Source organism: Platichthys flesus, chromosome 21, assembly GCF_949316205.1.
Source record: "Platichthys flesus chromosome 21, fPlaFle2.1, whole genome shotgun sequence".
Lineage (NCBI taxonomy): Eukaryota > Metazoa > Chordata > Actinopteri > Pleuronectiformes > Pleuronectidae > Platichthys > Platichthys flesus.
Window position 1 is genome coordinate 9,557,311 of NC_084965.1, and position 14,270 is coordinate 9,571,580.

The window sequence follows — 14,270 nt, forward strand, 5'->3', positions numbered from 1 at the left end:
TAATACAAAATACAAATACATTGAAATAAAATAAAACAAAAAAACATCATAAAAGAAGAAAAAAAACTAATATTTTAGCAAAACCTCCCATTACTAAAATAAACCTCTAATTTGGTGAAAAACAGTGAATGCAATAGAACAACAGTACATTTAAAGCTTTGACTCAAAGGAAGCGGACTCAGTCTACACATTATGTTTACATTTATATAATAGTTCGATATATGCGCGTTGAAATATGTATATCATAGCAACTCCCTGATTGTGACATCACCTTGGACATCGCGCATGAGAACCGACGTCAGCGCGCTCCCTGCGTGCCCTCGGCGCCCCGACGGGTAGCGCATTACGTCATCACGCATCGTTTCCAAACAATACTGACGGAAAAGCCACGTTGACGGTCCAGACTGAAGTGAGCTCCAGAATAACGCTGCAAGGTTCGAGTCGCGTGCCCACGCTCCGGCCCCATCACCTCGCCTCAGAGTCCCGCTCGCAGCCGACATGTCATCCCCGCCGAAGGAGAAGGAGAAGGTGGAGACCAAAGGAGGACACCCCCCTGCAGGTAAAGATCCACGGGCTGTCCGCGCTGCTGCTCACAGCCTCACTCCAACAGGAAGGCCTTTGCTTTCTGCAGGACCTCGCAGCTAAAAATCACAAATCACATGACGGTGACTAACACAGAGGCTGAAGCGGCTGCTGACAACGTGACTGCGCTGTCACGCACGCGGACACTGGGACATGCTTCGCTCGTACATTTCGTGCATTTCCTCACTTCCTCATCCTAAGGGAGAGCTCTGCAGCGCCAGTAAAAAACAGGGTGTTCCTGTGCTCTTATATAAGGGTTTTATATGTGTAATGGTCTCTGCATGGTGGATGACTGCATGGAGGTCATGGAGGGGGGGGGGGGGAGAAAGATCCTAAGGTGTACGTGGACATGAGCAGTGTGGCAGGGCACTGGGCCACAGCAGCTGCAGGCCTGATACTGAGATAACGAGTGGGACCTCGCTCCTAACCTGTGATTACAGAGGAGGCCCGGGGAAGCAGTTTAACCAGGCCTGCAGGTGTTCTACTGTCTGTGCGTGGCCACTGACATTATTACTACTATTAACTGGGGAGACGTCAGAAGTCCTGCAGCTGCTCAGAGTTCAGTCTCTTGCTCAAGGGCACAAGTCTTTTAGATGAGGGACTCGCTTCACACTAGCTATGCCTCCCTGTTGTACTATTTACCTATCTAATAGTATCTGGATAAAACATAATACAAGAGAGAACAAACATCACATAGAGCCTCTAGTGAGGGATCCCTCTCCCTTGATGGAGGCGCTGCGTGTAACAGATCATATCAACAAAATACCAGTATTTACATGATTCCTGTGAAAAGACGGAGTCCAACGTGCATGGAGAGATTTATTAAATTCATCAGTCGTAATCATAATCCAGGATCAGCTGTCACCACGATCCACACAATTATGATTCTATTTTAGTAAGTATAAATGATCTTATGTTACTCATCAAGTTCTAATGTTCCCTTGACAAGGAAAGCACAAAATGCTATGTTCTATTTTAGTCTCCAGACGCAACTTGATTTAAGTAGAAACCTATAGAATCAAAAATGTTATAGGCTTGTATCTTTATTAAAGGAGATTTGGACAAACTACATTTAGAACTTTTTTGGGTTAGGGTTAACCCTAACCCTAACCCTCAGTGACTTTGATTGCTCATATCTATCTTTCCCTCACAATGCTTTTTCAGATCCATTTCTCTGTGACCTACATTAAGGGAGATATGACCAGTCAAAGTCCCAGAGTCCCTCCAGAATGTTTCTTAGCCCATGTCTCCATTGATTAGGATCAATGACACATGACCTGTTGCTTCCATGGGTTTCTCATGTGACCAAATCAACAGTTCAAATGTCATTAAGATCCACGTGTCTGTTTAATATCAATATCTTTGTACTTCCTAATTTTTCTACATTTCAAATGAATTACGCTTATGAGCTCTTGAGGTACTGGCCTTTCTTGATGGTTTTTCTCTTCTTTGTTTGTGTGTTGCAGTGAAGGCAGGAGGGATGAGGATAGTGCAGAAGCACCAGACGGCTGCCATCCCAGAACCACTGCCCAAAGAAGAAGAAGAAGACGACGAGGAGTACGTCACCACCAGGTAACAAACCCATGCAGTCCTGCAGAATGACCATATAACACCACCAAAAACAAACACAAAACCAACCACAAAGAGCTAAAACTACTAGAAGAGATGTCAAACGAACAGAGAAAAGACTGGAAATGGCCACAAAGATTTTGAACATTTGCAGAAAGAGAGAAATGACCACACATAGACACAAAATAACCATAGAGAGATGTAAACCAGTTTGACTTAAAACGATGGCAAAGAGACACAAACAGCTGCAGACATTTGCTAAGTGTTTCCGAAAGGACCACAAATAGACTCCGGGACTACAAAGAGAAAGATACAAGATGCGCACAATGACTGTGAAGAGACAAGAAAAACAACTGCAGTAAGAAGCTTATGACCACAAATCACTGCCATGTCACCTTCAAGTTTGAGTGTCTCGATCTCAGGAGAGGTGAGGAGCACATTGTGTCCCAATCCGTCTGTGCACAAGTAAAACTGAGAGACCATCGAGTGCAAGGTTGTTAGTAAGATAGAACTCCCACACATATAATAAACAACACCACGGCTGCTCTCACGTTTCAGTGGAGCTGCACTGTATGGCATCCTGCTGCAGACCCCTTGTGTGCTGTTGCCACAGCATAGACGACTAATTGAGTACACAACATAATTGGTGCATAATTACAGAATTAACATCTACAACCCATTTAGCAGTTGCTGTTGTTTCTTACAAGCAGTCTCTTTTGCATGTTTTGCTCGAATCCATTGTTTGTACCGAGGTAGAACAACTGTGTGATTTGGGTGGCGCACGTTCATGCTTATTTTCAGAGTGTGTGGGTGTGTGTGCGTTTTTCCTCCCTGAAACAGATACGAAGAAGAAATCAAGTCTTTTTGTTTTTTAAGATGAAGAATTCATATTTTATATAACACATAATATTGGAAGAGAGAAATGGAAAAAGGGGTCACCTATTTATATTCTTATTCAAGTGTCCTTCCAGTAGAAACTTCTGGAAATTGTAATGACTTTTAATTTTCTATTTAATTCAATGCCTTTATCACCATTGCACAGTGGAATGGGAAATTACGTGTCCCAGTAGTACAGATGGCAACATAACTCACAGTTTATAGTCTAACAAATCAATATGAAAACCAACAATTAACAGTTTAAAAACTTACACCACAAACAACACATAGTTAACTAGTTCAGGAAGAGCAAAGTGGCTGCATCTTTTCATAAAAAGCCTCCTGTGGACAGGTGTTGTAAACTAGCATTTATGCTAATACACTGTAAACAATGCATCTGGTTCGTCCAATGACATTGTCATGTCCATGTCCAAATAAAAAAAAAAAAAAAAAAAAATATTGTATTAGTTTATTTCATTATTAAGTCTTTTTAAATTTGTGTTTATGGAGTTTAATGCTTTATGACAATCCAAGCTCACAGTGTAAAGCACATGGAGCATTTAAGAAGTGTGCAAATCAAATTTTGCTGCTTTAACTGTGGAAACGTCTTTGATTCTAAAAAAGAAAAACACTGTTATGTTAATTCTCATATTTGTCATTTTAAATGAAAATCAAGTAGCCACTGTTCTTTTTATAGAATAGTGATTACGCCCACATACGTCTACTTAATATTCATGACAGCCCGTCGGCCGTGTGCGTATTGGTACAGGTGGCATGTTCACACCACATATCAGTTGGTGTGTGTATTAATGAGAGGTGATAAATGGGAACTGACAAGCAGTGCAGCGAGCAGAGTTCAAGAACATTGCCAACTGTCAAGAGTTTTCCTGTGTATGTACTTCATGCGTGCAACCTCACATACAGATTAGATTATTTATTGTATGTTATGCTCCCCTTCTCTTTGCCCCAAGATGATTGACACAAATATAAGTAGCATTTACAAGTACAAGTTGAAAGTTTGAGGAGGAACTTGTCTTGTTTTGTCCCAGCAACAGTGCAAAACCCAAATATATTCAGTTAACAGTGATATAAAGCAAAGCAAGGCAGCAAATACTCTCATTTAAGAAGCTGAAAAAGACTAAATCATTAATTTAAAGTTGAATTAAATATAAACTTTATTATTTGTGAGTGGGAAGACATTCCAAAGGGCAGAAACTTCATGAATCAGCATTCACATTTCAAAGAAATGGCTCCCTACTGTTTTTATGATTGAATTATCTTCTTTATTCCTTGCTTTGCTTCTCACTTAGAGATGCAACGATAGAGCAGCCAGCGAAATGCCTAGTGTAAAAATTCAATATAGAATTTTGTGGGTGGGAAAAAAACAGTTCTGTAAACTGGCTACAGAGCCGTACAGTGTTTAATAGCAGCCTGAATATTTATTCTGCCAAATATTTCCTCTTTATACGTTGCAGTCAGAGAAGAAGAATCATGACTGGGGCTGTGAAAATAAATTGTATAAATAGTGCGTTTTAATCACAGAGGAACCCCATTTTAAATCGGCCTTCAACTTGATTAACTCCCTTTGGCCCGGCTAGTTTACCTTTTCCCCGTGAAATGCTCATCTTGAGCTAAAAATTATGTGTTGGCCCCTCCAAGATAAAATGCAGAGCACCTGCACAGCATCAATAAATAGAGTCAGTGAAACTCTCTCACACACACACACACACACACACACACACACACACTCTGTCCCTCTCTGTGTCACGGTGATGGACGTCTAGCAGGTGGCTGCTGGGTAAATTTCACATTAGTAGCAGCCAGTGAAGCGTTGTAGTCAGGGGAAAACCTGCCGCACCCAATCTAGCTGAGATGGACAGATGGGGCAAAGAGGGAGAGATAGGTGGCTGGATATGGCAAGGAGGAGAGGGAAGGATTATTTTGGTATGGCGGCCAAGGGATGCCATGGAGATTGAGATGCAAAGAGGCATTCCTCAGTACGAAAGGGGGTAATAGAAGAAGGGAAAGATTGGCTGGGGGGGTGCTTGAGATAAGGGCAAGATGGCATATATGGAAGCAAGGTGGTGCCCCAGCAGATGCTTCTTGCTCACCACCCCCCTTTTCCATTGGTCAAAAAAAAACTACAGAAACAGACCAACAATGGGAATGGATTCAATCGGATTTCCCAACCGGGTCACATGACGGGTGTAAATGGGATCCAGTTCCGATCGGCAGGGATGGAAACATGACACCCCTGTGAGCATGCTTCTACTGGCAATATGAAAGATGACAATTAGCTTTTTTGGTGGGTTTTACCTGCATTTGTGATACATTTTTTGATTAAGATGCATTTATTAGTCCAAAACACGTGCACAGACATGCAAAGGCACACTCATGCAGATAGGGAAATTTAATCTCTGCTTTTGACCCATCTGGTGCAGGACACACAGAGCAGTGAGCGACCATGTACGGCGCTCGGGGAGCAGATGTTGGGGGAGTAAGGTGCCTTGCTCAGGGGCACTAGACAGGGTAGGGAGACTCTTGGATTTTTGGACAGATCAATCCAGGTTCGTCTTTTGTTGTCTCTCTGTGGAATCGAACCAGAGACGAACCAGAGACCTTCTCTGCCCATAGTCCAAGTTTCTGCCACTAGACCACCGCCTCTCCACCAGTGATGTTACAGTGAGAGTTTGAGAAGAAGGAGATGGTAAAGGAGCTAAATAGATTGAATGTGGTTGTTTCTGTGCAATGTGTAAAGACAACCTGATCATGGGCCACATGTCTGTTTGCGCTGTCACCTCCCCTACATGTTTGGTCGGGAGGTGAATCTATTCCCAGCGTTCAGAAAAAGACGGGCTGGTGCTGCGTGTGTACGCTTTTCACGGTTAGAAATTGCAGTCGAGTGTGCAGGAGGCCGACGGCTCATGGTTAAAAAATAAAGTTGAGAGGAGACAGGCAACAGGCGTAAGTTTCTATGGCAACCACCACCTCGCCCACGACAGCAAGATTCCTGCTCTGCTGAGGCGGACGGAGAGACGGGTGGGGCAGTGTTGGTGGTGAAGCTAAATATAGACACAGTGAAACCAGGAAAAAAAGGCATTCATGTACATTTGACTCTTTTTGAGTTATTTGTTCAGATTTGGATCTTGTGCTGTGTCTCCCTCGCTCTTCCTTTGTCTCCCCCGTTGGCCTCCTTTCCTCCAACTCTTCTCCTCCTTCAGCACAAAGCAAACTCCTCACCAGGATTCCCCACAGATCTCTACTGCCCCCTGCAGGCCCCCCTCTGTCTCCGGATGTAGCCACACAACCAGAGCAGAGATCTGTCACTTTTGCTTTGTCTCGTGTGCCCTTCTCGAAGTACGGCTTTCTTTTTGAGAGGTGTTGGTTTTCATATTTCTTATAGCAAATGCTTTTGAGTTGGGTCTAGATTCCGGTCTGGCAGCACATCGTGCCATTTTCTTAATCTGGGATTAAATGTCTTCAAACTGATTGTCTGCTGTCTGTTTGATAACCACCAAACAGAAATATGTAATGTGTCTTTACAGTATCTATACATATTTAACCACCAGTCAAGTGTAACAGTCTGTCTTACTTTAAATAAAGTGCTTCATACTTTTGATGGAGTCTCTCTGACAGGCTGACACATCACTCATGTTTTGTCTCTCGAGACAGATCTGACTGCTCCATCTCTCAGACCTTAAAAACCCCTCCAACAAAAGGCAATGTTTGACACCAACATGACTAAAATACAGTAGTTTCACACCTCCCCTCCCTTTCCAGTCAGTATTGCAGGATTTTTCCTCAGATTGATCATGGTGCCAGACCTTCACTTTAGATGCTGTTACTCTACATATGTAATATACGATGTACAGGTTTTTGTGATCCGTAGAAAACCAGCTGACTGGGCTGTTTTCATCGTTGTAGGAGCTGAATGTTTACAAGCTAGTTTACAGCTTGAAGCGCTCGTTGGATTAAATGAGGATCTCGTAATGCCAGCATGCCATTTTTCTCTCAACCACCATGGGTGTAATAAAAGCAGAAACTCCTATGCAGCATGATCCTCCACCAGATGAAAGTTTTTCTACATAAACATACGTGATCAATCTCTCATTTCTCAGATTGTTCTTCATCTGACTTCATCTATTCTCTAGTTCTGTTGCTCATATATATTTTTGTATTATTTAAGATGACTTTGTAGCCAAATGTTCGCTAGATGCTTCAGAATTAAAATGAATGAGAAAAAACATTGCTTATACAGTATTTGCTCTGGCTTGGTTACGTTAATTGCTCACAGGAGGAAACCATAGTGATACACACAGCACTTCTTAACAAATTAAGGCTGTGGAAATTCAACAGGTCTCTTCTTTGACGTGTTCTCAGAGGATCCCACGATGAGAGCATGTTTTGAATTAACAACTTTTTCAAAATTGCATTTACTCAGTTTAAAAATAGAATATACTTGTAAAATGAATGAGCCTTATAATGAATCTCAAGGCCAAGGGCCCCCATGGCTACAGGGTGAGGGGCCCGGGCCAACTTTGTACTGATCCACCATTGGATGTGTTAATGACATGATTCTGATTGGGATCCGGCAGAATCAATATCACGCCCATGATTTGAGAGTAAGTAGATCGTCTAGCATGTAGATACCAAAGGTACCCGCTTACTATGTGTCCATGTGTTACTGTCTGTACATCTTAGCTAAAAAGGTTAAAGCATTTGTTTCGTCCAACTTAAAGGCCTTATACCAAACCATATGTTAAGGTGCGTGTGTGTGCAGGCAGCAATAGGAGCTGTCGAAATTGACATCAAGCACTCGATTTGATAAGATTAGTTTATTTCCCAAACCCCACATTCACAAGCGGTTATTGAGGAATTCAACTTATCCGAGCCTTAATCTATCAGCAGGGTAAATACTCTGAGATAAGCGGCAGAGAAAACTGCCAAGATGTTGATTGAAGAGATCCATTTCTAAGTGATTCGCAGATGTTTTGGAATCCGAAGTTGTGTGGATTCCGACGGCTGAGGTTGCATTTTGTCGTCCGTGTCCGAAACTTTGAATCTTTTCAGCATATTTAGGTTGTTAATGGGGTAAGCTCAGAGCTGGACACGCTTGCTGTTATAACTAATGTCTTTGACTGGTGTTTTGAAGGTGGCTACCAACCGTACTCTTTTGCCCGGGGGGGGGGGGGGGGGGGGTGACGATGTCATAAATTTGGACGCCGCTCGTTTGTCATGTCAAGGTCGATACTTACCTCGGGTTCCACATTTCTCCTTCTCAAATTTTCCCTCCCTCCATCCTTTCCTCTACGTCTGAGTGAGTGCTCGGCTCCCTCTCTCCCCCCTATCGTTCCCCCCTGCCCTCCTTCTATTTGCTCCCATGTCCCTGTGCCCTCTCATCTCTCCTTGCCACTTTCCCCCCTCCTCTCTCCGCCCTGACCTGCCTTCAGCCTTTATCTCCCTTCTTCTAATTTCCCCTTCTCTTTCCCAAATCCTTTCTTTGTCATCACCTCCCTTTTTCCCTTTTTCCCTCTCTCCCCTCCTCTCATCCTGTCAAGCTTTCATCCAGAGGCAGTGAGCCTCGGTGTCTGGCCAGGATGATTTGGAGCTATTTAAGCTACTGGCAGGTCCATCCGAGTGTGTGTGTGTGTTAGTGAGAAACACTGTGGGTGTTATTTGTGAGGACAGGTGTGGATGTTCGTGCTTGGTGTTGGGCGACTTCTTGGGGGAGCCTGACGTAGCCAGATGGGTAACCTTTCAATAGCACACAATCACCAGAGAGAAAAGCCAAAGATACACACTCTGCTCAATGTCCACCATGTTTTTCTACTGATATGTAATTTTCATTCTTTCTCTTTCTCTCTCTTTCTTCTGTAGCCCGCCAAAGGCTCCTGTTATTGTGTCTGGAGTGGTAACAAAGGTAAGAGACACACACACACACACACACAACGCCAGTAATGTTGAAGTAAGCACTATGATCTGGTTTATATCTGGGGCATGAGCTCTACATGGAGAGGTAGAGGCTCAGTGTTGTGATAATACGAGAGAACGGTAAAAAAAGGAAGAGAAGGGACTTTTTTCTCTCCACTGACGCCAAGTGCTTGATCACTGTGGGAATGGTTTTGTTTCACTCTATAATATTCTCATAATAATAATGGCTATTTTATTATATGTAATAATAGCTGTTGTAGTCTGTATTGTGTGTAGTCTCCTAAGACATAACACCTTACAAAGTTACCATCACAACATTTGCAACTTCAAAAATGATTTTAACCGACACAGCGTCAACGAATTGTATATGTTACAGTGGCACAGCCACACTTTGAAAATCGGGTTAAAGTCTGTGGACAGCTTCAGCCATTTTGCACAGTCGCATATTGACGGCTTGTCGTCCTTATTGGAGCAAAAAGCTTTAAATCAATACATGCTTGGGGTAAGACGTGTTTCAAGATTATGTTGGGGTTAAAACGCATTGATAAACACTTAGAAAGTCCCTCATTAGAACCATAATTGATTGGTTAGAATCCCATCATAAGAAGGCATAAATTAATACGAGAAAGTTTTAAAGAGAAAATAAATGTTGTTATAATGAGTGTGATAAATAATAAAAGCTATATGAATATAGTTTTCCTAATAGGAGAGATATATTGATATCAAACCAAGTTTAGTTTTATGGATTTTTGTGCATGTAGTGGAAATAATTTGATAAATTATCTTATATACCCATCATTTGATTGATAAAATATCATTAGAACAGAGTTAATTTAGAATTTATTTCAGTTGTTTTAAGATGTAGGGTTGGGCAAGTACGAGTAATGGTTAAAGTAGAGCGAGGAAATCAAGGAAACGGCAATGTAGTGTCTTTCCTCAGAAGTCATGTGGGGGTGCGTGTGTGTTTAGAGAAGCGTCTGACTGGCTGAATGGCCCTGTGTGGGTCTCTCTGTGTGAGTGTGTGTCTGTGTGTGCTTGCAGAAGATAGCGTTGATATCAGTAAGTTGGCAGGTCTCCCATTTATCCCCCTGATCCTCCTCTTGCCTTCCCATTTGCCCCCCTATCACTGCCATCAAACCCAGAGGCAAGCAGTGCACAAAGCCTCAGAAAAGCCTCGTAGGAGCTAAGTGAAACCCTTGTGTGTGTCCCCTGGGAAAAAAATTTCTGGATATGTATTTTCTGTTTTTCTCTTGAATGGTAGACTGTGTGAGGCACTAGATCTCTGTCGTCTAATAAACGCTATGGGATGAGTCTGGTCTAAGTTTAGACCTGGAAGCTGGTAGTCCTGCTGAGACCTAAAAGGAGTATTTTCATTCTTTAATTTTTTTTTTGGACTTTAAGGAATTGATTCTATAAAAAAACAGCAAATATGCTATTTCTTCTCCAGATAGATTGAAATAGTGAAAATGAGGTAGGACACCAGGAATCGTAGTGTGCCGTAGTAATGGCGTTAATTTGCGGCATTCCCTCCTGTACGTCTGCATCAGTGGGATGGAGATGAAGAGAAGGTAGAAGCTTCAGAAGAGAGGATAGGGCCCTAATGGAGGTCGGATGCTTCCACGTCCCCATACAGTTGCTATACAGTAGCTGTGGAATTGGCTTTAAATCAAAAGAACACACATGTGCACACTGAATGTTTTGTGCCCACCTACACATATTGTGCAGACATGCAGGGGGAAAAAAATTGCACAGCCGCCCATACAGAACACAACCGTGCAGAGGGAGGATTAGGGTCAAGCAAGGATAGGGTGGGCGAGTAGAGTTCAGGGAAAGGCTTAAAGACGCAGCCAATGTGTGTGTCTGTAAGTGTAGAGCATCGATTTAAATTGGCTATATAACTTTATCCAAGTGGAAATCCGAGGAACTCAGAATATGAATGAACGGCGTGTCAGGTTATATTAATGGTGGAGTAGTGACCTTCACATATGGCAACATCTTGACAGATGTACTGTAGTTCACTATTATAAATTATCGTCAATAATAATGATCTTAATTGTGTATGCAGCATACAAATGTGTGTTTATTATATGAGCATGCTGTGCCGCAGCTGTAAACTCTATTTATCCACACAAACTAATGTTTCTGAGAGGAGCAGATATAAAAAGAGGGAAAATCCCAAAGAAAGCTGGTATGTAGAGATTAAAAAAAAGAAGTAAGGATGACTAGGAAACAAGAGGAACTGAGTCATAATCGTTGCAAGTCCATGAATAAAAAATCAAATGTTTTCGAACCTGAGCTGTTTAGGATCCTTTTTCTCTGAATGGGAGGTTGAGTATGCAGAGAAATTGAGCAAGGCATTTCCTCATTGTTAATAGATTATCAGAGGCATCATATTTGTACCTCATATTCATTTCACACGTAACTTTTCTCAGACCAACATTGTTAAAGCTCTGAAAAGAAATGTATTCGAAAATTTGTGTTTCGGCCGTTGATTAAATTCCAGATGTTTTGTCTGTGTTTGATGGTCTTAGTGCAACAACCACATCACTACTCTACTGTTTAGTAGTAAAGTGGATGAATATTAATGGAGCCGTACGTTGTTGCAGTGGCAGATTCTTTGCAGACGAGTTGCAGCGAAGCTCATGGGACATGGGTGGTGTCAAGAAGAAGTTCAGATTCAATCAGCTGACAAATGTATGATCACCGGGAGTGAAGCGAATGTTTTCCCTCGAGGTTTGAGCGCCGAGTCACACCATAATGAAAATAATCTAAAATATGAAGCTCTTCGTGTGCAGTTAGTTTAGCCGCTGTTTCTTTACGCTTCATGTGATGGGGAAACTGCTTCCAAACTTCCAAACTGATTTGGTCTCATGTGACGTTTCAGCGTTTTACTTCTGGTCATTCTGGGATCAGCTTCATCTTGTTTAGTGAACACAATATGCTTGAACTAATAATAAGGCTAGGGCCTGTGAGGATTAGCATCCAAGCCTTTTATACCGTGGCCCTGAGAGCTCACACACAACACATTCACATGGAGAAAATATCTTGAGGGCTTTGATCTCTCAGGGCCCACCGTACTTTTGTGTTGAAAATCTAAGCTTTAAACGCAGGCGATTCTCCTCTAACTGACTCTATTCTGTGCAGGGTGACAAGGACTTCACCCCGGTTGCTGCCCAGGTGGCCCACCAGAAGCCCCAGCCTGGTGTCCCCAAGCTGCCCAATGTCCAGCAATGCAACCAGCACATCCACCAGCCCCGCAAGTGAGCCAGACACCAGGCTACAATGGCTCCGCTAACTCCACCAGCCGGCCTTCCCAAGGGAACACACATGATGAAGACGTTTCGCCACTTGGCACAGAGCTCCCCCTAAATAATTGAAGTATAATGTTTTGCGAGCCTTTTGTCAGCAACAGGCGCCTGATGCTTGTATAGCCATTTTAGAAGTCCCACTCTTTATACCCTTGCTGCAGTGGTGCAACTAAGTTCTGCAATTTTGGATCCACTTCTTAAGAGAGGTTGTTATAACAGTTGTACAGTCTTAATATGATATAAATGGGCCAAGGGTCTTCTAAAGTGGCTATTTTACTTGGATTCAATTGCGGAAAAAATTTGTCTTATATCTGAGGCAACTCCCACTCCACCGATTTGCTCACAAACACCACGTCACCGCAACCAGCCAATTACAACAAATCTGTCAATCAGGCCAACTAACCAACCAATCACCTCGCAGTGATGAGCCCAGGCTCCAGCCTTCTACCAACAAGCTTCCCACACCAAAAGAACCAATCGACGAATCCAATAGGTGGACAGACGTCTTGCACTGTTGCCACAAACCAAAGCATCTATCTAAATTGCAAGAATCAGTTCGATGCCAGTGCATCACTGAGACCGTTGCCAAAGTGCATGTGCACAGCCTGGACCAGAGGTAGTAGAAGTAGAGCGTTGCATGAGAGTCCTAACCCGTCATTAGCCCAAATGCTGAGGTTACCAGCGACTGACAAGCATTCCTTATGATACCTCCCCCCGTATTCCCAACAGAAATATCCATCAAAATATAGATGTGATTCATAAGCAATCAGAGTTTAGAAATATATCCACACTAGAGAAGCAACTGATTTAATAAATGTCCAGTAAGAATAAAAGAGACGACCCATTTTTCTGTAATGATGGACGTCATTACCCAAGTAGTTTCCTGATGCATGTCCTTAATGTTGTGACTCAATATGGCTACTTACAATTGTAGCAGAAGTAAACAATGCTAATTCCCTCTTGCTACAGTGTCCCCCTGTTCTTACCTTTAACACAGGAGAGTCTCTCTCTCCTCTGATCCGCTGTCCTAGCAATGTCTGCTAATATTAATGCAAACCTGCTTCGTAGCCAAAAATGTCCACGCTGTGCAGCGCACGCAAACATGCACCTTCCCTTTCCCTTAAGCACCCATCCCCTTACACTCAAGTGTCATTTGTTGCAACAACAAAAAAATGTTCAGGTTTCCAAGAAGGAACAAAAGGAAAGAAAATTACCTTACCAAGAATGAATGATTTCGTATGTTAATTTAATTCAGTTTAAAAGAGTTTTATTTTTGTTTTGCTTTCTGTTCTTTTTTTTAATTATGAGTAAATTGTTCAAATTGTATAAATCTTTAGTCGACGAGTGGACTTGGGTAGTAGGTGTGGTTGTCATAGTAAATAAAGATATTGACTATCTTGACATTTCTTTTTAAGCTTGTCTTTGGGTGAAAGGGGCGATGACTGAACAGAAATCTTGTTTTGTCACTTAAACAAATTATTAATAGCTCACTACTACATAAGGGAAGTTCCAAGCTGGGACATTTTATACATTTTAAAGAAAAAAAATGTTTTCATAACGTTCAAGCTCGTCCTCTTGAGAATTTGAGCATCCTGTGGTGAATTAGCACCCTGCTCCAAGGGATGAGGGCTCAGCTGGTGTTTTCAAATGAAAACAGAAGCATCTCTCCAAGAGCTGTGTGTTTCCCTTCAACACACACACACACCCACTGGGGACCAGGTGTTAGCGCATGTAATCCATTTTTACGCGAGCATCTGTACCAAGGTGTTCTGTCAGCTTGTGTTAGCCCAATAAACCAGCCAGCGCTGGCTCAGTTGGTACGAGTGTGTGGCGGCAAGCTGAACCCCCCCCCCCCCCCCCCATTACAGCAGACACAATCTCCTTGACTCTCCGTGTTTGTATGTAGTTCTCTCAATGTGGCAGACCTCTCATCCCCTGCCGTGCTCTTAGACCGACTGGAGGAACGCAACAAGAGTATTACCGCTAGAATATGTCGTACAGTCC

At 42.6% G+C, this 14,270-nt stretch overlaps 1 protein-coding gene across 1 annotated transcript; it reads left to right on the plus strand.

Annotated features, from left to right (window-relative positions):
- The first annotated feature begins 351 nt into the window (after positions 1-351).
- dap (death-associated protein) lies at positions 352-13,667 on the plus strand. The gene is made up of 4 exons (XM_062379349.1): positions 352-559; positions 2,049-2,154; positions 8,905-8,947; positions 12,103-13,667. The coding sequence occupies exons 1-4, from the start codon at positions 499-501 to the stop codon at positions 12,220-12,222; spliced, it is 330 nt and encodes a 109-aa protein (XP_062235333.1). The 5' UTR covers positions 352-498; the 3' UTR covers positions 12,223-13,667.
- The last annotated feature ends 603 nt before the right edge of the window (positions 13,668-14,270 follow it).

Bases quoted from the DNA above. Each gene is read 5' to 3' on its own strand.
- dap (XM_062379349.1), top strand. From the start codon at position 499: ATGTCATCCCCGCCGAAGGAGAAGGAGAAGGTGGAGACCAAAGGAGGA. The intron at 2,155-8,904 runs GTAACAAACCCA...TTTCTTCTGTAG, and splicing joins GAGGAGTACGTCACCACCAG to CCCGCCAAAGGCTCCTGTTA. The intron at 8,948-12,102 runs GTAAGAGACACA...TATTCTGTGCAG, and splicing joins TGTCTGGAGTGGTAACAAAG to GGTGACAAGGACTTCACCCC.